This window comes from Piliocolobus tephrosceles, chromosome 12, assembly GCF_002776525.5.
Source record: "Piliocolobus tephrosceles isolate RC106 chromosome 12, ASM277652v3, whole genome shotgun sequence".
Taxonomy (NCBI): Eukaryota; Metazoa; Chordata; class Mammalia; order Primates; family Cercopithecidae; genus Piliocolobus; species Piliocolobus tephrosceles.
Window position 1 is genome coordinate 45401677 of NC_045445.1, and position 26306 is coordinate 45427982.

General features: G+C 34.7%; 1 protein-coding gene across 2 annotated transcripts in view; it reads right to left on the reverse strand.

Annotated features, from left to right (window-relative positions):
- Window positions 1-26306, reverse strand: part of COL4A5 (collagen type IV alpha 5 chain) — a 274761-nt gene that overhangs the window by 40857 nt on the left and 207598 nt on the right. For both annotated transcript variants that reach the window (XM_023203109.2, XM_023203108.2), the window contains exon 37: window positions 8972-9098. In XM_023203109.2, the coding sequence (XP_023058877.1) occupies window positions 8972-9098 (127 nt within the window). The remainder of the gene's footprint in view (window positions 1-8971; window positions 9099-26306) is intronic.

Here is a 26306-nt window from a genome sequence, read left to right on the forward strand (position 1 = left end):
GTGTTTGCTGGCTATTTTTAATAATAATTTTATGTTTTTAATTCATTTGTCCTGAAGTTGGCATTATTATATATTTATAAACATAAAAATAACTACCACTATATTATACTGGTAGAATTTGTAGGACTCCATTATATGAACATACCATAATTTACAAAATCTATTCCTCTTGCTGGTCTTTTGGTTTATTGACAGGTTTTGGTTATTACAATATCCATTTTTCTATTTATAAAAACCTGTTTTATTTCCAGCTTTTATCTATTATAAATAAAGCTGCTATGAGTATTTCTGCACAGGTCTTTTTGTAGACCACTGCCTTGATTTATCTTAGGTATATAATAAGAAGTGGAATTGCTGGATCAAAGAGTAGCTATATGTTGTGCTTTATTTAAAAACTGCCAAACCATTTCACACTCAGAACAATGTGTGGAAATTCTAGTTGTTCCAGATCCTTGCACAACCTTTGTGATGATATCAGTTGCTGTAATAATAGACATTCTGGTAGGTATGTAGAACTACCTCATTGTGGTTTTAATTTGCGTTTCTCTGATGGCTAATGACACCAATCACCTTTTCACATGATTACTGGCCACTTGTATATCTTCTTTTGTGAAATATCTGTTCAAAGTTTTCTCCATTTTTCAAAATTGGATAATATGTCTTATTATTATTGAGTTATTGAAGTTTTTTACATATCCTAGATATTAGTAATTTGTCAGGTATGTTTTGCAGATATTTTCTCCTTGTCTGTGGCTTTCCTATTCATTTTCCTAGCAGTGTCTTCTGATAAAAAGAGTTTAAAAATTTAAATCTAATCTATCAATTTTTTTCTTTTACAGGTACTGCTTTTTGTATCCTAAGAAAATCTGCTTATGCCAAGTCATGGAAATATCTATCTAAGTTTTCCTCCAAAAGCTTTATGGTTTTAGCTTTTATGTTCAGGCTAAGATCCAATTAAAAACAATATTTTTCTGTTCATGTAATCTATGAATTAAGTTTCGCTTTTTCCCCATATGAATATCTAGATGTTTCAAGGCCATTTGTTGAAAAGAATTTGCTTTCTCTAAAAAATTTATTTGATACCTTTATCAAAAGTCAATTTTACTGTATATTAGTCTTTTTTATCCTCCATATTCTGTTTCACTGATCTATTTCTCAATCCTTATCAAGTACCACACATTCTTTTTTTGTTTTGTTTTGTTTTTGTGATAGAGTCTCGCTCTGTCGCCCAGGCTGGATTACAGTGGCGCGATCTCGGCTCACTGCAACCCCCGCCTCCCGGGTTCAAGCAATTCTCTTGCCTCAGCCTCCCAAGTAGCTGGGATTACAGGCATGCGCCACCATGCCCAGCTAATTTCTGTATTTTTAGTAGAGACAGAGTTTCACCATATTGGCCAGGCCAGTCTCGAACTTCTGACCTCATGATCTGCCCGACTCAGCCTCACAAAGTGCTGGGATTACAGGCGTGAGCCACTGAGCCCGGCCTTGTTTTTAATATTGTTTTGCATATTCTATGTCCCTTTCATTTCCATACACATTTTAGAAACCATTTGTCAACTGTTACCAAATAAAGGTTGCTGGGTTATTAACTGGAATCACTTTGAATCCACGAATGACTTTAGCGGCAAGTGGCATCTTTTTTTTTTGTTTTAAGTTCTGGGGCACATGTGCAGGATGTGCAGGTTTGTTACACAGGTAAACATGTGTCATGGTGGTTTGCTGTACCTATCAAACCATCACCTAAGAATTAAGCCCAGCATGCCTTAGCTATTTTTCCTGATGTTCTCCCTCCCACTGACCCACACACCCTGCTCCACAGGCCACACTGTGTTTTGTTCCCCTTCCTGTGTCCATGTGTTCTCATTGTTCAGCTCCCACATATCAGTGAGAACATGCAGTGTTTGGTTTTCTGTTCCTGAATTAGTTTACTAAGGATAATGGCTTCCTAACAATTTTGATCTTCCATTCCATAAGTATGATCTATCTCTTCATTTATTTTGGTATTTAAAAGTTTATCATAGCAGGTTTTATAGTTTTCAGTGAATATACCAAGAAAATATTTTCTTAAATTTACCCCTAAACACTTCTGAGGCAAGCCAAGATAGAATAAGCCCACTACAGCCTTTTTTTTCTCACTGATTATAATTAAAAACTTGACAGAATACAAAAGGGAACTATTCAAAGACCCTAAAATAAATACTAACAAGCATATTTAGGAGGGAAGTAAAAACTTAAATAATGACCAAAAGGGTAGTGCATTAGTTTTCTCTTGCTATATAACAAATTAACCCAAAGTTAATGACTTAAAACAATACCCATTTATTATCTCACCATTTTTGTAGGTAATATTCTGGACACAGCTGAGCTGGATTCTCTCCTTAGCAATGTTACTATGTCTATGACATCACTAGGTGATAAAAGCCTTGTAGTATAGTTTGAAGTCAGGTAGCATGATGCTTCCAGCTTTGTTCTTTTTGCTTAGGATTGTCTTGGCTATGCAATTTTTGAAATTTTTTTAAAGGAAATTACCCCAGAAAAACCACACATAAAGCCCATATGCCAAGTCCAAGGGATACATGTAAGACAAAGGGCATTGGAAGTAGCCTTGCTATAACAGAATCTAAAACTCCATCACTGCAGAATCAAGTTGATACCAGGAATTGAACTGCCAGGTAGAACAATATTCAGCATTCTTCAAGAAATTTAATAGAATCCAGAATCTTTATACTATACTATCCACATCATTCAGTATACAATAAAAATTAGCATATTGGAGGAAGCTTGACTATGTGGTGACTATTCAAGAAAAACAAAACTACCAATAGAAATAGACACATGAATATCTGAAAATTTGGACTAAGCTGAAAAGATCTTTAAAAGAGCTATAATAAATATGTTAAATAATCTATAGGCAAAAATGTATATAATGAGTAAAAAATAGGGAATTTCTGGAAGAATAGGATAACTCTTAAAAGAACCAAATGGAAATTAAAAATTTTGTGGTGATTAACAGACTATTGAACACATAAAAAATCAGTAAATTTGAAGGTAATGAATAAAAACCATCCAAATTAAACCTCAGAGAGAATAAAAATGGAAAATATAGCTAGACCTTCAGTGACCTGTGATATAGTATCAAGTGATCTAATATGCATTCCAAAAGAAGAAGAGAAAATATGACAGAAGAAATACAGTTATGTGTCAACTGGAGTATGTTTAAAACAACTTAAAACAACTGGAGTATGTTTTAAGAAATGAGTTGTTGGGCGATTTTGTCATCGTGTGAACGTATAAAGTATATTTACACAAACTTAGATGGTATGACCTACTATACATCTAGGTCGTATAGTAGAGCCTATTGCTCCCGGGCTACAAACCTATATAGCATGTAACTATACTGCATCCTGTAGGCAATTATAACACAATGGTAAGTATTTGTATATCTAAACCTAGAAACAGTACAGTAAAAATACATTATAAATGTGATACAATGTTACTATGGCTATGACATCACTAGGTGATAGGAAATTTTCAGTTCCATGACAATCATATGGGACCACCATCATATACGTAGTTTGTTGTTGACCAAAATGTTGTTATGTGACACATGACTATATATGAGGAAATGATAGCTGAGATTTTCCAAAGTTATTAAAAAATAACAACCCTACAGATTCAAGAATATCAATAAATAGAAGGCAAAATAAATACAACCATAACTAACCACAACAAAAATAAACTACCGAAAACCAATTACAGAGAGAAAATCTCAAATACATCCAGAGAAAAGCCAGACATAATATAAAGGAGCAAAACATTAAAAATAATTGATGTGTTATTATCAGGAAAAATGGAGACCAAAAGATAGTGGAAGAAACATTTAAAGTGCTGAAGGCAACAAATATCAAAAATGGGTTTCTATATCCAGTGAAAAATTTATTTAAAATGAAACTAAAACAAACATATTTGCAGATAAATTAAAGATGAGAGAATCTGTCACCAGCAAAATCATTTTACAATAAATGACAGTAGAAGAACGTCAGGCTTTAGGGAACGATACCAAATAGAAGTCTGCTGCACGGGAGGGTAGAACAGCATAAATGTAAATATGTTGGTAAATATGAAAATTGGGTTTGTTTCTCATATTAAATTCTTTAGAAAAGGCTATTTAAAGCAATAGTAATTGCAATCAATTGTAAAATTTATTACCTATATGATAATCATATAAAATATATGAACACAATCACACAAAAGAACATTATATGTAAATAAAATTATACTGTTGTAAGAATCTTACATCATATGTGAAGTCACATAACATTAATTTAATGCAGAATGTGGTAAATTATGAATGCACACTAAAATCTTTGGAGCAATCATTTAAAAATAGTAGAAAGAGGGAGAGCTTAAAAGCCAGTAGAGGTAAAAGCCAATAGAGGAGATAGAATGGAATACCATAGCATATCTGATGAACCCAAACAGAACAGGAAACCAGGGACAAAGGAGAAGCATAAAACAAACAGCAATGTGGCAGACTAAAATTCAAACATAACAACATACATTAAATATAAATCGACTAAACACTCAGAATAAACGGGAAAGATTGTTGGACTGGAAAAGAAGCAAGATATGAATGTATTTTATCCCTAAGAAACATATTTTAAATATATAGACACGTAAAAATAAAAATTATATAGAAAAAGTTATATTGTACTAACACTAAGCATCAAGAATCTGATGTATCTATTCTGATATCAGACAAAGAAAAATCCAAAGAAAAGAGTATTATGAATATAAAGAGGGTCTTTACATAATGATGAAAAGGTCAACTCTTCAAGAAAACATAAGTTTCCTGAATTTATATACACCTAAAAAAAATCTCAAAAGACATACAGCTAAAAATTGACAGAGAGAAAAGGAGAAATAGAAAATTCTACAATCATATTGAAAATTTTAACACCTCTCAGTAATTGATAAAACAATTAGGCAAGAAGTTGGCAAGAATACACAAGATTTTAATAACCTTACCAATGAATTTGACCTAATGGGCATTTATGCAATACACCAATTGCAGAATACAAATTATTTTCAAGGGTACAAGGAAAATTCACCCAGATAAACCCTAAATTTAGCCATATGATAAGTCTCAATAAGTATTAATAGTTAAATCACACAAAATATGTATTCTGGCCACAATAGAATCAAATTAAAAATTAATAACAGAAAGATATCTGGGAAGTCCCCAAATATTTGTAAGTTGAGCAACACAATTCTAAATAATCTATGGAGAAAAATAGAAATCAACAGGAAAATTAGAAAATATCTTCAACTGAATGATTAAAGGAAAAAGGCAAAAGAACAAAATTTGTGGGATTTGGTTTAAGCACTCCTTAGATGGAAATTTAAGTTTTTAAATGCATCTATTAGAAAACACAAAGCTGAAAAATCTATGATTTAAGCTTCCAGGTAAAGAAGCTAGAAAAAGAACAGCAAGATTAAATCCATAGAAGGTAGAAGATAGGAAATAATACAGATATAAGCAGAAATCAGTGGAATAAAAAACAAACAGTAGAGAAAATCACTTACAAAAGTTAATTTTTAACAATTAATAAAGCTTAATGAATGCCTAGGCGGCTTGATCAAAATAAAGAAATAAATTTAAAATTACTTATATCAAAACATTGTTGAAATGCAGACTTCAGTACACATTCTGCAGAAATTAAAGGGACAAAACAAGGATATTATCAACAACTTTCTGCCAATGAATTTGACAATTTAGATGAAATGGTCGATTTCCTTGAAAAACACAATTTATTTAAACTGACATAAAAATAAATCATCCGAATAGTAACATAACAAAAACTTTTAATCTGTAATTTAAAAAGGTTTCTACAAAGAAAACTACAGATCCAGATTCCTTGACTGGTGAATTCTATGAAACATTTAAAGAAAAAATAGAGAAAGAGGGAATAGTTCCCAGGTCATGAGGCCAGCAAATCCCTATACTTAAACACTGACAAAGACACTATGAGAAAAGAAAATCATAGGACAATATCTCTCATGGCTATATGTAATTTTTTAAAAAATAGCAAATCCAGTCCAATAATACTTAAAGATAACGTATATAGTATGACCACCTTGGAGTTTATCCCAAGAATACAGGGTTGTTTTTACATAAAATATCAATCAGTGTAATTCACTATATCAAGAGCAAAGGAGAAAAAACAATTATCATCTCTGTAGATTCGGAAAAAGAATTTGATAAAACTTACATCCATTCTTTATAAAAATTCTCATTATAGTAGGAATAGAAAGGGATTTCCTTAATTTAAAAAAATATATGTACCAAAACCCTGGCACTAACACTACGTTTAATGGAAAAATAGCAATTATTCATCCTCTGAGTTTAGAAAAAAGATAATGATGTCGACTATAACCACTTCTATTAAACACTGCACTACAGGTCCTAACTGGTGCAATTAAGCATAACAAAGAAATAAAAGGTATAAAGAAATGAAAAAGAAGTAATAAAAATATCTGAGGTGATATTTTATAAAACAAAAAATTATGTAAACTCAGAATTTTAAAAAGTGAAATTGGCAATTTTCTCATATATTATCTCAATATTCCTAAATCAATTATTTCTATGTACTTCCAAGAAACAACTGGAAGATGAACTGGGAAAAGCAATACGATTTAAATGTCACCAGAAAGCATCAGATTTCCAGAGATACATTTAATAAAATATGTTCAAGATTTACAAAACAAAAAGTGCAGCATATTGTTAAATTAAACTCAATACCTACATAAATGGAGAGATAACATGTTCATTTTATTGGAAGGTTGAATACTGTCAAAATATCAATTCTCCTCTACCTTACCTAGAGAGTTATTGCAAACTTAAAAATCCCTACAGATACTTTAAATGGAAATTGATAAACTGATTTCCCCCGCAAAAAAAAAAATTAGAATAGCCAAGACAAGCTTTAAAAATCTGAAACAAAGTTCTAGCACTTACTGACCATTTTTCAAGGCTTAATATAAATTTACAGTAATTCAGTGTTGTGTTAAAGCAGCAATAGAAAATAAACCATTGGAACATAACACAGAGTATAGATATAGCATTCGGCTTTCTAACAAAAGAGTGACTGTAATTTATTGGATGTGTTTAGGTTCTTAAAAAAAAAATAGCGTAGAGAGCAATTGGATAACTGTGTTGGAAAAAAAATGAACCTTGATCCCTACCTCACAAGGTAAAAATATTTTTATTTGAGATAGATCATAAGCCAAATAGAAAAGTTTAAACATTAAACATGTTATAAAAATTAGGAGATTATTTCCATAACCTCAAGCGGACAAATATTTATTGAATTGGATAAAAAAATCACTATCCGTGAAAGGAAAGATTGACACAGTGGATTTTATTAAAATTAACAGCTTTTGTTCATTACACAACAGCATTAGGAAAGGCAAATCTGAGACACAGAGAACAGATTTGCAATATATGCATCTGACAAAAGACTCATATCTTGAGTATATAAAGAATTGCTCTGAATCTATTTGAAAAAGGAGAGACAATTCAATAAAAAATGAACAAAAGTACTTGAGTAGAAACTTCAAAAAGATGCTATCCAAATGGCCAATAGTATAATAAAAAGGTGATTAATACTATTATTCATTAGGAATACGTAAATTCAAATCTCAGTAAGATGCTTCTACATACTCATCAAAACAGATAAAATTAAGACCGACACTACCCAGCGATGGTGAGGACATGGGCAATTGGAGAACTGGACATTTCATACATTGCTGTTGAAACTAATTTACAAACCACTTTGGAAAACTGTTTGGCAGCATCTACTAAAGTTCAATGTACACCTACCCTGTGATTCAGTATTTCTACTACTAAGTTTTTGTCTAAGAGAAATCAATATATATGTTTACCAAAAGACATGTAAAAGAATGTTAATAGCATTTTTAAAAATAATAGTCCCAAACTGGAAACAACCCAAAAGTCCATCAACAGGAGAATGTGTAATTGACTGTGGTACATTTTTCAATGTAATATTGCATAGCAATTATAAAGAAAAAACTACTGACACATGCAACAAAATAAATGAATCTTTTACACATAATGATGACTGAAAAAAGCCAGACACAAGGATCACTGTATGATTTCATTTATATGAATTTCAATAACATGCAAAACTAACTGATGGTAATAGAAGTCATAGTAGTAGTTACCTCAGGGTTGGGGGGCGTAGGGGCACGGGTAAACTTCATGGGATGAAGAAACTATTTTATATCTTGATACATATGGTAAATTCAAAGATATATATAACTAGGTAAAAACTCATCTATAGTCTTAAGTGTACTTTACTATATGTATGCTTCACTTCAATAAAAAGGAAAGATTCATTCATCCATGCCACTGTGTAATTCAAAAAACAAACGAAAAATAAATTCAACCCTAAATGAGTAGGTACTATAATAATCTAGTTCAGCCTACATAATTGACTATAGTGCTTATCTCTTACTTGAATGACTCAATCCTTGTCATTTGAAGGAACTGTATGATTGTTCTACCAACCGCTACCAGCTGTGTGCCTGGGCATACCTTTCTAAGAGAATCAGCTGCAGGCAGAGGCTTGGAAGTATACATTATCACCTACAAAAATAGCAAGGCTTCTTAAGTGATTTGTGGCTAGCAGTCAAAGATTGAAAAATGCTCCACCAAACAGTCTTTCTGTCCACAGGATGTTGTCCTGCTGAGTCAGTAATATTCATCCTCATTTTATATAGAAACAAATTTGGGCAAAGAAAAGGTAAAGAGATAGTTTGAGATTATGTTGCTAGTCAGTATCCAATTGGGAAATAAAATATAAGTCTGCCAAATAAGAAGCTGCTCTGTGATACTGGTTGGAGTAGATAAGGAAGGAAAGAAGGAAGCATTTAAGAGAAGAAATTTTACCTGGGAATCCAGGAAGGCCTGGTTGTCCTTTTGCTCCAGGGGTTCCTGGTAATCCAGGCAAACCAGGATCTCCCACAGAACCTTTGATACCAGGGTTCCCTGGGTATCCAGGCAGACCAGGCTCACCCTGAAAACATGAATAAAAAGATAATATTAAAGTCTCTACATGGCTTAGATTGTATAAGAACATAACATTATTTACAGAGCTTTTATTCTATGTCAGGCACTCCAGTAAGTACTTGATATAAATTGCTTCATTTAATCATCACAACAATCCTGTGAGTTAGTCTTCATTATCTCCATTTATAAATGAGGAAACTGAATCTTGAGAAGCCAAGTGCCTAAGGTTTTTAACTGGGATTCGAACCAGACTACAATCAGCTATATAGTCAATCAGACTACATAGTTCATACTATTCGCACAGTATGTAGATGTATTATTCTCATTAATTCTCATTAATCCTTAACAACCCTATTAGAACGATACTGTTATTATCCCCATGTTACAGTGATGGAGCTAGTAAGTGGTGAAATCCGAATCTGGAGTCAAACAGTCTGACTTCAGAACCTGTGTTTACCATTCCTACTGTGCCATAATGCAATTCATTGCTTCCAGTACACATGCCAACCAAAAGCTATAGTAGGTTCTACTGAAAAAGGTGATTTTCACTGTAACATAAGGAAGTCTGTCAATTCTTCAGTAGACATCTAAAATCCCACTTCTGGCTGAGTGTTGTGGCTCTAGCACTTTGGGGAGCTAAGGCTGGAGGATTGAGCCCAGGAGTTTAAGACCAGCCTGGGTAACAAAGGGAGACTCTGTCTCTATAAAAAATTAAAAGATCAGCTGGGTGCAGTGGTGCATGCCTTGTAGTCCCAGCTACTCAGGAGGCTGAGGTAGGAGGATGGCTTGAGCCTAGGAGGTCAAGGCTATATTGAGCCGTGATCATGCCACTGCAGGCCAGCCTGGATGACAGAGTGAGACCCTGCCTCTTAACAAGAAAAGAAAAATCCCATTTCTTCCATGAAGCATTCCTGGACAAAGAGAGTTTACCGCAAAAGGTTAGGGTAGGTTCTAACTCTGTCATGTTTACAATGGCTTCATATATGCAAGTCTTAACTCCTTAATTACATTGAAAGCTTATTTTGGGTAAGAGATAATTCACATATGTATAACCATTTTTGCTCAATGAATATTTGCATTATATTTTTTTCCAATAGAGCCTTAGAAGAATTCATACCCACTTTCACAATTAAAACAAGTTTTTCCCAATAACAATGGCAACATATACCTTAACACTAAATCTCTATTGCAGGACTTACTGCTTTGCTCATGAAGATCATGATCTTTACAATAAAGTGCTAGTGTTCAACATCACCTACTGAATGCTTCCTTCCTCACTTAGTACATACACTTGCAGGTGAGTCAGATCTATTTGTGACTCATGTTTCTGCATTATGGTAATAGCTTTTTAAACTAAAGTCTTTTTTTCCTTACATCCTATTATTTTAAAAAATTAAGAATCTTGGGCTGGGAATATATATATTTTTTCTGAACCTTGTAAATCAAATATCTAGTTCATTTTGAGGCACATAATAGGTATACAATTAAATTTTGGATTGAATTGGTCCCATCTTAGATGTTTACATGGGAAACCTTTGAATAAACTATCATGATTCTTTTTGTTATTCATGAACAAATTAAATGTATATACCAAAATAAAAAACAAGAAAAAAATTCCAATATTCTGCTAGTGGTAAATCTGAAAGGCAGAAGGCAAACTCTGGATTATTTCTGATACCAAAGTACATTAAATTCTAAAAGTACAGAAATTCTTCCTTATCCATGGTTTTGCAATCCATGGTTTCGGTTACCTGTGTTGTGAAAACATTGAAAATTCCAGAAATAAATAACTTATAAGTTTTGAATTGCACGCCATTTTGAGTAGCATGATAAAATCTCATGTTGTCCAATTTCATCCCTCTTGAAACCTAAACTACTCCTTTGCCCAGCACATCCATGCTATAAACACTACCTGTTTATGAGTCACTTAGTAGCTGTCTGTTACCAGACAGAGAAAAAAAACACACAGTACATAAAAGGTTAGGTATTATCCACAAGTTCAGGCATCCAATGGGGAGTCTTGGAATGTATCTCCCATGGTAAGGGGGGACTACTTTAAGCCCAATCTCTAAGTTCAGCCAGCACTTGCCCCCAAATACTGTTTCTGTAATCACTCTTATGGCCCTACTCCTTCAAACCAAGTACCTTTTAAAAATAAAGTAAATATTTTATTAGGGCTTCTGAAAAAAACACTGACATTTGTTAGCTTAAGTTTTATCTAGCCTTTTATTATTCACACACATGCAGGGAAAACAATGAGTTTCAAAAAAGGTAAGCAAGAAGAGATAAAGAAGACAGTGCTCAGAAAATCTACAAACTGGACACAATCTTGCAAATCACTCTGGGAAAGGAAAATTCAAATCTACTTGCACTTCTAGGTAGAAGCGATTTGAATGACTCGGACACACAGCTGCAAATATCTACATCTGTTCTAATGTCAAGCTTTGATATAATTCTGAAAATGTAATATCTCATACCTAATAAGTCACATTTACCATTGTGAAACTATCTAATGACTACAGTAACACTGAAAGACAAGCCTGAAACTGCTTTCAAGGTCACTGTGTTGTATCACGTAGAAAAAGGAGTCATTTGATATCTTCTTTGTTGTTAAGATTCAAATTGTAATTTAATGGTATTTGGATCATAGCCAATCTCTACTATGTCTTAGTAATAGCATCTTCTCCTCCATTCCATACTATAACTTAAAATTCAGAATAAACTTTACAGAATAGAAGACATCTATTGGTAAGAAAGCTAAACACTTTTGTTCTTACATTCCACTGTAAAACTAAAGAAGCATTGCCACTGGGGGAAAAAAAAGACAACAAATGGAAAATATTTGAGGAGAAAGAGTAAATATCATATCTTGCTTTATGGTAAGAAGAATATTACAACAGTAGTCCATCACTTGGAAGTCATGGTCCCCATATAATTGTTAATGTTTTTACAACATTATCTGTAATTGGAGATTAAGGACGATGAATAAAACCATAAATAGGTTCTATTTTAGATCCAGAATATTAACAGAGGGAAATTTAAAAGTACATGCAGAGATACTTTTTTTAAAAACTTTATTAATCTATATATAAAACTGTACATAATGCATACACACTTATGAGTCTGGATATATGCATATACCCATGATACCATCAGCACAATCAAAGTACTACACATATCCATCACCTCCAAAAATTTCTTCATGTTCTTGTGTGTGTGTGTGTGGGCGGGGGGGGGGTTGTGGTAAGAGCACTTAACATGAAATCTATCCTCTTAACATATTTTAAGGTGAACAATACTGTACTGTTAACTGTAGGCACCACATTGTATAACAGATCTGTAAAACTTACTCATTGTGCATAACTGAAGCTTTAGATCCATTGAGCAACTATTAACATTTTAATTATCTAGAAAAGGAATTATACAGTAAGACCTTCAAATTTGCATGTTATTTAGTTCTTCCAAGTAGTGAAATGTTAAGCTAACAGTAACAAACTGATAAATAATGCCTCAAGGATGCCTGAGCAGGCCAAAGCTGCCACATGAAATTCAATAGCAGTATGTCTAAGGTAATGATGAACTTAGAGAAAAAGAATATGAACGAAACTTAAAAGATAATGAGCTCTATACTATCCTTTACCACCCAAGGTAGGCATAATAGCAAATTGCTCCAAACATCAGCCCAATGAGCCGACAAGTGGCTCAAAATATTAAAGAAATATTAAAGAAAAAATGATTCATAAATCATGCTATTCCATACTAGCACAGCATATGTAGTTCTAGTAATCACAGCACATACAATTACTTAAAATGTGTCCAAAGTTAATTGTGAGGAAAAAACACCCATTTGTTCATCAAATCTCAAGATTCTAGAACTAAAAAGCATCCTAAAATAAAGACAGTAATTTAAAGACAACTAAAAACATTACATGTTATTAGTAGAAACTTTGCAGATTTTCAAAAATGTGCATTGTTTTAAAATAACTTTATTGAGATATAATTTATATACCATACAATTCATCCACTTAAAGTGTACAATTCAATGTTCAATGTTTTCAGTATCTTCATAGGATTGTCCAACCATCATCACAATCTAATTTTAGAAAATTTTCCATTTCCCCCTAGAGGAAACTGTACACATTAGCAGTCATTCCTCATTCTCACTCCCTCCAAGCCCTAGCAAAACCTAATCTGCCTTCTCTTTATACAGATTTGCCTATTCTGGACATTTCATATAAATGAAATCATATGATACACGGTTATTTTGTGCCTTGCTTATTTCACTTAGCATAATGTTTTCAAGGTTCATCCATTTTACACCATGTATCAGTACGCCATTTTTTAAAATTGTCAAATGATATTCCATTGTATGGGATAGCACACTTTCGTTTTTGTTCGCTTGTTTTTTTTTAATTTTTCCATAAGTTATTGGGGTACAGGTGATATTTGGTTACGTGAGTAAGTTCTTTAGTGGTGATTTGTGAGATTTTGGTGTACCCATCACCCAAGCAGTATACACTGCACCATATTTGTAGTCTTTTATCCCTTGCCCCTCCTCTCATCCTTCCCCACAAGTCCCCAAAGTCCACTGTATCATTCTTATTCCTTTGCATCCTCATAGCTTAGCTCCCACACATCAGGGAGAGCATACGATGTTTGGTTTTCCATTCCTGAATTACTTCATTAGAATGATAGTCTCCAATCTAATCCAGGTTGCTGCAAATGCTGTTAATTTATTCCTTTTGATGGCTGAGTAGTAGTCCATTGTATATATATACCACAGTTTATCAGTTCTTTGATTGATGGGCATTTGGGTTGGTTCCATGATTTTGCAATTGCAAATTGTGTTACTATAAACATGCGTGTGCAAATATATATTTTTTTTGTATAATGACTTCTTTTCCTCTGAGTAGATACCCAATAGTGGGATTGCTGGATCAAATGGTAGTTCTACTTTCAGTTCTTTAAGGAATCTCCACACTATTTTCCAGAGTAGCTGTACTAGTTTACATTCCCACCAGCAGTGTAGAAGCATTCCCTGATCACCACATCCACACCAAGATCTACTGTTTTTTGATTTTTTGATTATGACCATTCTTGCAGGAGTAAAGTGGTGTTGTATTCTGGTTTTCATTTGCAGTTCCCTGATCATTAGTGATGCTGAGCATTTTTTCATATGTTTGTTGGCCATTTGTATATCTTCTTTTGAGAATTGTCTATTCATGTCCTTAGCCCACTTTTTGATGGGATTGTTTCTTTGTTTTTTTTTTTCTTTTTTCTTATTGATTTGTTTGAGTTAGTTGTAGATTCTGGATATTGGTCCTTTGTCAGATGTGTAGACTGTGAAGATTTTCTCCCAGTCTGTGAGTTGTCTGTTTACTCTGCTGACTGCTCCTTTTGCTGTGCAAAAGTTCGTTAAATTAAGTCCCAATTTTTTATCTTGTTTTTATTGCATTTGTTTTTGGGCTCTTGGTCATAAAATCCTTGCCTAAGCCAATGTCTGGAAGGATTTTTCCAATGATATCTTCTAGATTTTTTATAGTTTCAGGTCTTAGATTTAAGTCATTAATCAATCTTGACTTGATTTTTGTATAAGGTGAGAGATGAGAATCCAGTTTCATTCTCCTACATGTGGCTAGTCAATTAACCCAGCACCATTTGTTGGAAAGGGTGTCATTTCCCCACTTTATGTTTTTGTTTGCTTTATCTAAAATCAGTTGGTTGTAAGTATTTTGGTTCATTTCTGGGTTGTCTATTCTGTTCCATTGGTCTATGTGCCTGTTTTTATACCAGTACCATGCTGTTTTGGTGACTACGGCCTTAACAGTATAGTTTGAACTCAGGTAGTGTGATGCCTCCAGATTTGTTCTTTTTGCTTAGTCTTGTTTTGGCTATGCGAGCACTTTTTTGATTCCAAATGAAGTTTACAATTGTTTTTGTCTAATTCTGTGAAGAACGATGGTGGTATTTTGATGGGGATTGCGTCCAATTTGTATACTGCTTTTGGCGGTATGGTCATTTTCACAATACTGATTCTACCCATCCATGAGCATTGGATGTGTTTCCATTTGTTTGTGTCATCTATGATTTCTATCAGCGGTGTTTTGCAGTTTTCCTTGTAGAGAGGTCTTTCGCCTCCTTGGTTAGGTCTATTCCTAAGTATTTTATTTTATTTTATTTTATTTTTTGCAGCTATTGTAAAAGGGGTTGAGTTCTTGATTTGATTCTTTGCTTGGTCACTGTTGGTGTAAAGAAGAGCTACTGATTTGTGTATATTAATCTTGTATCTGGAAACTTTGTTGAATTCTTTTATCAGTTCTAGCAGCTTTCTGGAGGAGTATTTAGGGTTTTCGAGGTAAACGATCATATTGTCAGCAAAGAGTGACAGTTTGACTTCCTCTTTACCGATTTGGATGTCCTTTTTTTCTTACTCTTGTCTGATTGTTCTGGCTAGGACTTCCACTACTATGTTGAAGAGGAGTGGTGAGAGTGGGAATCCTTGTCTTGTTCCAGTTCTCAGATGGAATGCTTTCAACTTTTCCCCATTTGCTATTATGTTGGCTGTGGGTTTGTCATAGACAGCTTTTATTACATTGAGGTATGTCCCTTGTATGCCGATTTTGCTGAGAGTTTTAATCGTAAAGTGATGCTGAATTTTGTTGAATGTTTGTTCTGCATCTATAGAGATGATCATGTGACTTTTGTTTTTAATTCTGTTTATGTGGTATATCACATCTGTTGACTTACGTATGTTAAACCATCACTGCATCCTTGGTATGAAACCCACTTGATCACGGTGGATTATCTTTTTGATATGTTGTTGGATTCAGTTAACTTGTATTTTGTCAAGGATTTTAGCATCGATGTTAATCAAGGATATCGCTCTGCAGTTTTCTTTTTTGGTTTCAGTATTAGGCTGATGCTGGCCTCCTAAAATGAATTAGGGAGGGCTCCTTCTTTCTCTATCTTGTGGAATAGTGTCAAAAGTACTGGTACCAATTCTTCTTTGAATGTCTGGTAGAATTCTGTTGTGAATTCATCTAGTCCTAGACTTTTTTTTGTTGTTAATTTTTTAATTACCATTTCAATCTTGCGGCTTGTTATTGGTCTGTTCAGGGTGTCTCATTCTTCCTGATTTAAGATGGGAGGGTTTTATTTTTCCAGGAATTCAGTCATCTCTCCTAGGTTTTGTGGTTTATGTACATAAAGGTGTTCATAGTAGCCTTGAATAATATTTCAGTGGTGTCAGTTGTAATATCTCCTGTGTCATTTCTTCATGAGGTTCTTTGGATATTCTCTCTTCTTTTCTTGGTTAATCTTGCTAATGGTCTATCAATTTTATTTATCTTTTCAAAGAACCAGATATTTGTTTCATTTATCTTTTGTAATTTTTTGTGTGTGTCAATTTCATTTAGTTCTGTTCTGATCTTGGTGATTTCCTTTCTTCTGCTGGGTTTGGGTTTGATTTGTTCTTGTTTCTCTAGTTCCTTGAAGTGTGACCTTAGAATGTCAGTTTGTGCTCTTTCAGTCTTTTTGATGTAGGCATTTAGGGCTAAGAACTTTCCTCTTTGCACCACCTTTGCCGTATCCCAAAGGTTTTGATCGGTTATATCATTATCTTTCAGTTCAAATAATTTTTAAATTTCCATCTTGATTTCGTTTTTGACCCAATGCTCATTTAGGAGCAGGTTTCTTTTCTTTTTCTTTTTCTTTTTTTTTTCCTTGAAGATGGAGTCTTGTTCTGTCACTCAGGCTGGAGTGCAGTGACACAATCTCAGCTCACTGCAACCTCCACCTCCCAGGTTCAAGCGATTCTCCTGCCTTGGCCTCCTGAGTAGCTGGGATTATAGGCACCTGCCACCATGCCCAGCTATTTTTTGTATTTTTAGTAGACACAAGGTTTCGCCATGTTGGCCAGGCTGGTCTCAAACTCCTGACCTCAGGTGATCCACCCAAGTTGGCCTCTCAAAGTGCTGGGATTACAGGCGTAAGCCACAATGCCCGGCCCAAGAGGAAGTTATTTAAAGTCCATGTATTTGCAGGTTCCTTTTGGATTTGATTTCCAGTTTTATTCCACTGTGGTCTGAAAGTGCTTGACATGATTTCAATTTTCTTCAATTTATTGAGGCTTGTTTTATGGCCTATTATATGGTCTATCTTGGAGAAAGTTCATGGACTTTTTGAATAGAATGTGTATTCTGTGCTTGTTGGATGGAATGTTCTGTATGTATCTGTTAAGTCCATTTGTTCCAAGGTATAGTTTAAATCTAGTGCTTCTTTGTTGACTTTCTGTTTTGATGACCTGTCTAGTGTTGTCAGTGGAGGATTGAAGTCCCTCAATATTATTGTGTTGCTGTCTATCTCATTTCTTAGGTCTATTAGTAATTGTTTTATAAATTTGGGAGCTCCAGTGTTAGGTGCATGTATATTTAGGATTATGATATTTTCCTGTTGGACAAGGTCCTTTAGAATTATATAATGTCCCTCTTTGCCTCTTTTAACTGTTGTTGCTATAAAGTTTATTTTGTCTGATACAACAATAGCTACTCTTGCTCACTTTTGGTGTCTATTTGCATGAAAGGCTTTTTTTCCACCCCTTTACTTTAAGTTTATGTGAGTCCTTACGTGTTAGATGAGTCTCCTGAAGGCAGTAGATCATTGGTTGGTGAGTTCTTATCCATTCTGCAGTTCTGTATCTTTTAAGTAGAGCATTTAGGCCATTTACACTCAATGTTAGTATTCAGATGTGAGGTACCACTGCATTCATTATGCTATTTGTTGCCTGTGTACCTTGGTATTTTCGGGGTTTTTATTTTTGCCTTTTAACCTGTAGTTTTGTTTTGTAGGTCCTGTGTGATTTATGCTTTAAAGAGGTTCTGTTTTGATGTGTTTCCAGGATTTGTTTCAAGTTTTAGAGCTCCTTTCTTCAGTTCTTGTTGTGGTGGCTTGGTAGTGAATTCTCCCAACATTTGTTTGTGTGAAAATGACTGTATCTTTCCTTAATATATGATGCTTAGTTTCACTGGATACAAAATTCTTGGCTGATAATTGTTTTGTTTGAGGAGGCTGAAGATAGGGCCCCAATCCCTTTGAGCTTGTAGGGTTTCTGCTGAGAATTCTGCTGTTGATCTGATAGGTTTTCCTTTATAGGTTACCTGGTGCTTTTGTCTCACAGCTCTTAAGATTCTTTCCTTCATCTTACCTTTAGATTACCTGATGACAATGTCCCTGGGCAATGATTGTTTTGTGATGAATTTCCCAGGTGTTATTTGTGCTTCTTGTATTTGAATGTTTAGGTCTCTAGCAAGGCTGGGGAAGTTTTCCTTAATTATTCTCCAAATATGTTTTCCAAACTTTTAGATTTATCTTCTTCCTCATAAACACCAATTATTCTTAGGTTTGGTTGCTTAACATAATCCCAGACTTCTTGGAGGCTTTGTTTATATTTTCTTATTCTTTTTTCTTTGTCTTTGTTGGATTTGGGTTAATTTGAAGACCTTGTCTTTGAGCTCTGAATTTATTTCTTCTACTTGTTCAGTTCTATTGCTGAGACTTTCCAGAGCATTTTGCATTTCTATAAGTGTGTTCATTGTTTCCTGAAGTTTTGATTGTTTTTATTTATGCTATCTATTTCCTTTAATATTTCTCCCTTCACCTGTTGTATCATTTTTTGGATTTCTTTACACTGGGCTTCACCTTTCTCTGGTGCCTCCCTGATTAGCTTAATAAGTAACCTCCTGAATTCTTTTTCAGGTAAATCAGGGATTTCTTCTTGGTTTGGGTCCATTATTGGTGAACTAGTGTGACTTCTTTTGGGGGGGGGGGGGGGGGCACAGGGTGTTAAAGAGCCTTGTTTTTTCACATTACCGGAGTTGGTTTTCTGGTTCCTTCTCATTTGGGTAGGCTCTGTCATAGGGTAGGTCTAGGGCTGAAGGCTGTTCAGATGTTTTTGTCCTATGGGATGTTCCCTTGATGGAGTGCTCTCCCCCTTTTCCTATGGATGTGGCTTCCTGTGAGTGGCACTGCAGTGATTGTTGTCTGTCTTCTCGGTTTAACCACCCAGAAAGTCTATCCAGCTCTCGGCTGGTACTGAGAATTGTCTGCACAAAGTCCTGTGATGTGAACCATCTATGGTCTCTCAGCCATGGGTATGAGCACCTGTTCCAGTGGAGGTGGCAGGGGGTGAAATGTACTCTGTGAGGGTTCTTATCTTTGGTGGTTTAATGCTCTATTTTGGGGCTGGTTGGCTTCCTGCCAGGAGGTGGCACTTTCCAGAGAGCATCAGCTGTGGTAGTATGGAGAGGAACCAGAGGTAGGTGGGGTCCTAGAACTCTCAAGAGTTTATGCCCTTTGTTTTCAGCTACTAGGGTGGATACAGAAGGCCCAACAGTTGGGGGCAGGGCTAGGGACCTCTGAGCTTAGACCTTCCTTGGGCAGGTGTTGTTGTGGCTGCTGTGGGGGATGGGGATGAGGTTCCCAGGTCAATGGGGTTGTGTACCTAGGAGGATTATGGCTGCCTCTGCTGAGTCATGCAGGTTGTCAGAGAAGTGGGGGAAAACCAGCATTCACAGGCCTCACCCAGCTCCCACACAAATCAAAGGACAGATCTTACTCCCATCGTGCCCCTATTAACAGTCCCAAGTCTGTTTCCAGGTGGTGGGTGAGCAGGGCTTGAGAACTTGCCCCAGGCTACCTGCCTCCAAGTTGCAAAAGAAAAGGGCTTGGTTCTTCCCCCATCTGTGGAGTCTGCACACTGGATTCATGCCCTCCCCCGAGTTCTGGCCAGGAGGCTTCTCGCCTGGTTCAAATTGTTACAAAGTTCAGCTGGAGGCTTCCTTCTCCCTATGGTGCTTTCCTCCACTCCTCTGGCTGCCCTCCCGATGGATCCCTGTGGTGCCAGGCAGGAATGGCCTGCTTGGTGACCCAGCAAGCTTCCAGGGCCTTTCCTGCTGCTTCCTCTACCCCTGTATTTCACTCAGCTCTCTAAGTGGACTCAGCTCCAGGTAAGGTCAGAAACTTCTCCCACGAACAGACCTCCAGTTTCTCCAGTGGGGGTGTGTATTTGGGAGAGAAGGATCTTCACTTTCCACTTCTGTATTTGGGGCACTCACAGTATTTGGAGTGTCTCCCGGGTCCTGCAAGAGAAGTCCACTTCCTTCAGAGGGGCTGCGCATCCTCTTGTGATTACTGGTTTGTTGTTGCAGTTGATCTGGAACTAAATTCACAATGCATGCCTCTGTATGCTGCTCTGTCTGTCCAAGTTGGAGCTGCGATCTAGTCCTGTCTCCTGTCCACCATGATGATCCTCACTCTCCTCAATTTTCTCTGGGATAGCACACTTTGTTTAGCCATTCTTGTGTTTTGGGTTTTCTTCACTTTTTGGCTGCTGTGAACATTCATGTACAAGTTTCTGTGCAGAAATACAGCTTCATTTCTCTTGGGAAAATACCTAGGAGTGGAATTGCTGTGTCATATGATAACTCTTTATTTAACTTTCTGAGGCATTGTCAAATATTTTTTCACAGAAGCTGCATCATTTTACATTACCACTGGCAATGCAAAAGGGTTCCAATTTCTTCACATCCTTGCCAACATTTGTTATTTTCTCTCTTTATTATGCCTACTCAAGTAAGTGTGAAGTGGTATCTCAATGTGGTTTTCTTTTGCATTTTCATAATGACTAATGAGGTTAAACACCTTTTCATGTACATATTGGCCATTTGTACATCTTTCTTGAAGAAATAGCTATTCAATTCCTTTGTTCATTTTTTCACTTAAAAATATTTTATTTGTAACTGATAAAAACTATATACATTTATAGAGTATAATGTGATGCTATGATACATATATACATTGTGAAATGATTAAATCAAGCTAATTAATATCTTCATTTTGTGTGGCTTTTTATTGTATCAAAATATACAAAACATAAATCTTACCTTTTAAATTATTTTTAAGGGTATAGTTCTGTGGCATAAACAACATTCACACTGTTTTGCAACCATCACCACCATACATCTCCAGAATTTTTTTTATCATCCCAAACTGAAACGTTATACTCATATCCACAATGAAATTAGTTACCACATCTAGCACTTCACCTAGTTACAGTTTTTTTTTTTTTTTTCAGTGTGTGGTGAAAGCAATTAAGATCTACTCTCAACAAATTTCAAGTATACAACACGATATTTTAAACTATAGTGCCCATGCTGTACCTTTGATCCCTGGAGTTTATTCATCTTATAACTAACCAAATGTTTGTACCCTTTGGCCAATATCTCTTTATTTTCCCCTTCCCCAACCCTAAGCAATTACCATTCTACTTTCTGTCTGTATGAAATTGACTGTTCTAGGTATCTCATATAACTCGGGTCACATAATATTTGTCTTTTTATAACTGGCTTATTTCACTTAGCATAACGGCTTCAAAGTTAATCCATGTTGTAGTATGTATCAGAATATTATTCCATTTTAAGGTCAAATAATATCTATTCTATGTGCATACCACATTTTATTACACATTCCTCTATTAATGGACATTTGGGATGCTTCCACCTTTTGACTTGTGAATGATGTTGCTGTAAGCATGGCTACAAAAACATCTGTTTAGGCCTCATTTTTGTTTTCAATTATGTTAGATATATCTCCAGAAGTGAAATTGCTAGATCATATGATAATTCTGTGTTTAAATTTTTGAAGAACTGCCATACTGTTTTCCACAGTGGCCGCGCAATTTTACATTCCTACTAGCAATACACAAGAGTTCCAACTTCTCCAGATCCTCACTGACACTTGTTATTTACTGTTTTTTATATCATAGCCTTCTTAATGGGTATGAAGTGTTATCTCACTGTGAAATTGATTTGTATTTCCCCAATGATTAGTGATGTTAACCATCTTCTAATGTACTAATTTGTCATTTGTATATAATCTTTGGAGAAAGGTCTATTCAAGTCATTTGCTTATTTCTGAATTGGGTTGTTTGATGGCTTTTGTTATAGACTTGTAAGAGTTCTTTTTAAAATTCTGGAAATTAATCTTTTCACCAGATATACAATTTACAAACATTTTCTTCCATCCCATGAGTTGCCTTTTCACTCTATTAGTAGTGTTCTTGGATGTACAAAAGTTTATAATTTTGATGTTGTCCAATTTATCTGTTTTTTCTTTTGTTGCCTGTGATTTCAGTGTCATATCCAAAAAATCATTGAAAAAAATCTAAAGTCATGAGGCATGTTGCCGCATGTTTTCTTCTAAGAGTTTTATAGTTTTAGGTCTTACATTTAGGTCTTCGATGCTTTTTGAATTAATTTTATATATGATGTAAGGAAAGGGTTCAACTTCATTCTTCTGTATATGGACATTCATTTTACCCAGCACCCATTTGTTGAACACCTTTCCCCATTGAGCACCCTTGTCAAAGACCATTCAACTACAAACCAGAGATTTTATCTCTGGTCTCCCTATTACATTGGTCTATTTGCTGTCTTTATGTCAGTACCACACTGCTTTGATTACTGTAACTTTGTAAAATGTTTTGAAATAAAATATTATTCAGCTGCTGTGAAAAAATATTTGACAGTGCCTCAAAAAGTTAAATAAAGAGTTATCATATGACTCAGCAATTCCAATCCTAGGTATTTTACTAAGAGAAATGAAGTTGTATTTCTGCACAGAAACACTTCATTCTGTTAGTGTGATAATGTATTACACTAATGATTTTTGTATGTTGAACTGTCCTTGCATCCCAGGAATAAATCTCTCTTGACCATGGCATATAATCCTTTTAATATGCTGTTGAATTTAGTATGCTAGTATTTTGTTAAGGATTTTTTGCATCAATATTCATAAGGGGTTTTAGTCTGTAGCTTTCTTTTATTGTAGTGTCTTTGTCTGGATTTGGTATCAGGGTAATCCAGGCATAATATAATGAGTTTGGAAGTGTTCCTTCGACTTCAATTTTTTGGAAGACCTTGAAAACAAATTCCTTTTTAGGAATTTGCACATTTCATCCAGGTTATCTAATTTGTTAGCAAACACCTGTTCATAGCAGTCTCATATATTTTTAGTTCTGTAAGATTGGTAGTAATGTCTCCTCTTTTATTTCTGATTTTAGTTATTTGAGTCTTCTTTCTTTTTCTCTTAGTAAAGTTAGCTAAAACTTTTTCTATTTTATTATCTTTTTGAAGAAACAACTTTTAGTTTTGTTGACTTCATCAGTGATTTTTTATTTCTGTATTTTATTTATATGTCTGCTCTAATCTTTATTATTTCTTTCTTTCTGCTAGTTTTGGATTTAGTTTTTCTTTTTCTAGTTCTTTAAGATGTAAAGTTAGGTTTTTGATTTGAGATGTTTCTTCTCTAATGTAAGTATCTACAGCTATTAATTTCCCATTTAGCATTGCCTTCACTGCATCCTGTAAGTTTTGGTATGTTGTGGTTTCATCTTCATTTGTCTCATTATATTTTCTGTCAGACTTGGTAGCTCCTGCCTGTAATCCCAGCACTTTGGGAGGCCAAGGAGGGTGGATTGCTTGAGGTCAGGAGTTCAAGATCACCTAGCCAACATGGCAAAACCCCATCTCTACAAAAAATTAGCTAAACATGGTGGTGTGTATCTGTAATCCCAGCTACTCAGGAGGCTGAGGCATGAGAATTGCTTGAGCCTGGAAGGCAGAGGTTGCAGTGAGCCACAATCATGCCACTGCACTCTAACCTGGATAATAGAAAAAGATTCCGTCAAAAAAAAAAAGAAAAAAAAGACAAGACATTATATTTTCTAATTACCCTCGTGATTTCTTCTTTGTCTCACTGGTTCAGAGCGTCTTGTTTAATTTACACACATTTGTAGATTTTCCAGTTTACTTTCTGCCGTTGATTTCTAATTTCACTCTATCATGATTAAAAAATACATGCTGTGTGGTTTTAATCTTTTTAAGTGTATGAAGACTTATTTTGTGGCCTAATATATTGTCTATTCTGGAGAATGTTCCATGTGCAGTTGCAAAAATGTATATTCTGCATTTTTCTTGGATAGAATATTTTGTATATGTTTGTTAGGTTCAATTCACTTTGTGCACTTTTAAAAACTGAGCTATTGCTTTCTGTTGAATTATAAGAATTCTTTATATATTCTTTATACAAATCCTTTATCTTGTATATGATTTGCAAATATTTTCTTTCATCTTGTGTGCTGTCTTTTCACTTTCTTGATGGTATCATTTGCAGCAGAAAACATATTAAATTTTAATATAGCCTGATTTATTTTTTCTTTAGTTGTTTGTGCTTTTAGTGTCATAGCTAAGAAACCATTACCTAATGAATTTTAATATAGCCCAATTTATTTTTCCTTTAGTTGTTTGTGCTTTTAGTGTCATAGCTAAGAAACCATTACCTAATGCAAGGTCACAAGAATTTAGTCATTTTTTTATCCTAATATGTTTATGGTTTAGCTCTTATATTTAGGTCAGTAATCCAGTTGGAGTTAATATTTGCATACAGTATGAGATAGGGGTCCAGATTCATTCTTTTGCAGATAGGTATCCTTTTTTTCCCAGAATCATTTGATTTTTGTTTTGTTTCTCATTTTAGATCCAGGGGTTACGTATGCAGGTGTGTTACATGGGTATATTATGTGACATTGATGTTTGGGCTTCTAATGTTCCCATTGCCCAAGCAGTGAACATAGTACTCAACAGGTTTGTCGACACTTCCCCCACTCCCTACCCCTTTTTGGAATACCTAGAATTTATTGTTCCCTTCTTTGTGTCCATGTATACCCAATGCTTACCTCCAAACTTTAAGTGAGAATATGTGCTATTTGGTTTTCTGCTTCTGCATTAATTTGCTTAGGATAGTGGCCTCCAGCTGCATCCATGTTCCAGCATCATTTGTTGAAAAGACTATTTTTAACCCCCTTTAAATTGTTTTGGTACCTATGTTGAAAATCAGTTGACCAAAAATGTATGGGTATTTCTGGACTCTATCTATTCCATCAATCTCTATGTCTGTCCAGTGCTGGTATCATAGTTGTAGTAAGTTTTGAAATCCAGAAGAGTGAGTCCTCCAAATCTCTTCTTTTCAAGATTTCTTTAACTATTCTGGGTTCCTTGCACTTCCATATGAATTTTAGGATACACTTGTCAATTTCAGCATAAAAGCCATCTGGGATTATGAAAGGGATGAATCTGTAGTATGATTAGATTTTAAAAAGGAGTGATGAAGGTTAGAATCATTACACTATATTAAAAGAACATTACAGATTCGTATAGTTCCATAGAATCATTATATTTGAGAATTCCAGAAATTTTAGACACCATCTACTCTAGCCCTTTCATTTTAGATGAAAAGAAATACTATAATTTGAACAGTGTCTCCCTTCTTCTCATATAACTTACAATACAGAGCACACATCTTTTCTATGCCTTGGCACAGAAATTGTCTCACTGTTTCTAAACTGAGATTAGCTTCCGGCACGTTAACCTTTATACTTTCAAACTTGTAAAATATCTCCAAGAGTTCCTTTAATGTGAAATTTGTGATGGCAACACTTCCTCTGTGACATCTTCATCCTTTCCATCAGTGCTCCTTTCCTAATTTATGTTGATAAGTTTGCCTTCACTAAGTTCCTTAGCTGCATATCTAGAGTCTCTCAAATGGTGGCAGTGTCTACATTTCTATGATTGGCTATTTCTTCTATAACCCCATTTACTTTAGATTCAAACCTTACTTCCAGTGTTATCACTTTCCGTTTTTTTTTTTTTTTTTTTTTTTTTTTTGCTGCAGTTTCTTCTTTGTTGGCTAATTTTCTCTTTTGATTATCCATTTTTGTAAAATGTCACATTGGTTTACCACTGGGAGACAAGGAGGTGACACAACTAAATGCTTTACTGTCAGTGCATAAACTGAACAGATGCATGGTTACTAATTAGTGACAGAATTTGAAAGAAGTGAAATTACTGACCACTGATTGTAATGCACATCTGTTATTTAGATGGTGATTTATAAATGGAAGAGCTAATATATCATAGCAACTAAAATTTAAACAATGCTGTTGTGGATTGGTGTTAAGTAATGATAACTGAAATTTGTGCATATCAGAACTGTGCAAAGCAAAGATCACCTGTACCTAATAGAACTGAGCTAAAAAATCTTATTTTTTCAACATGTCACTATTTTAAGGTATAATAATACCATCTGAAAGAAACAACAGACT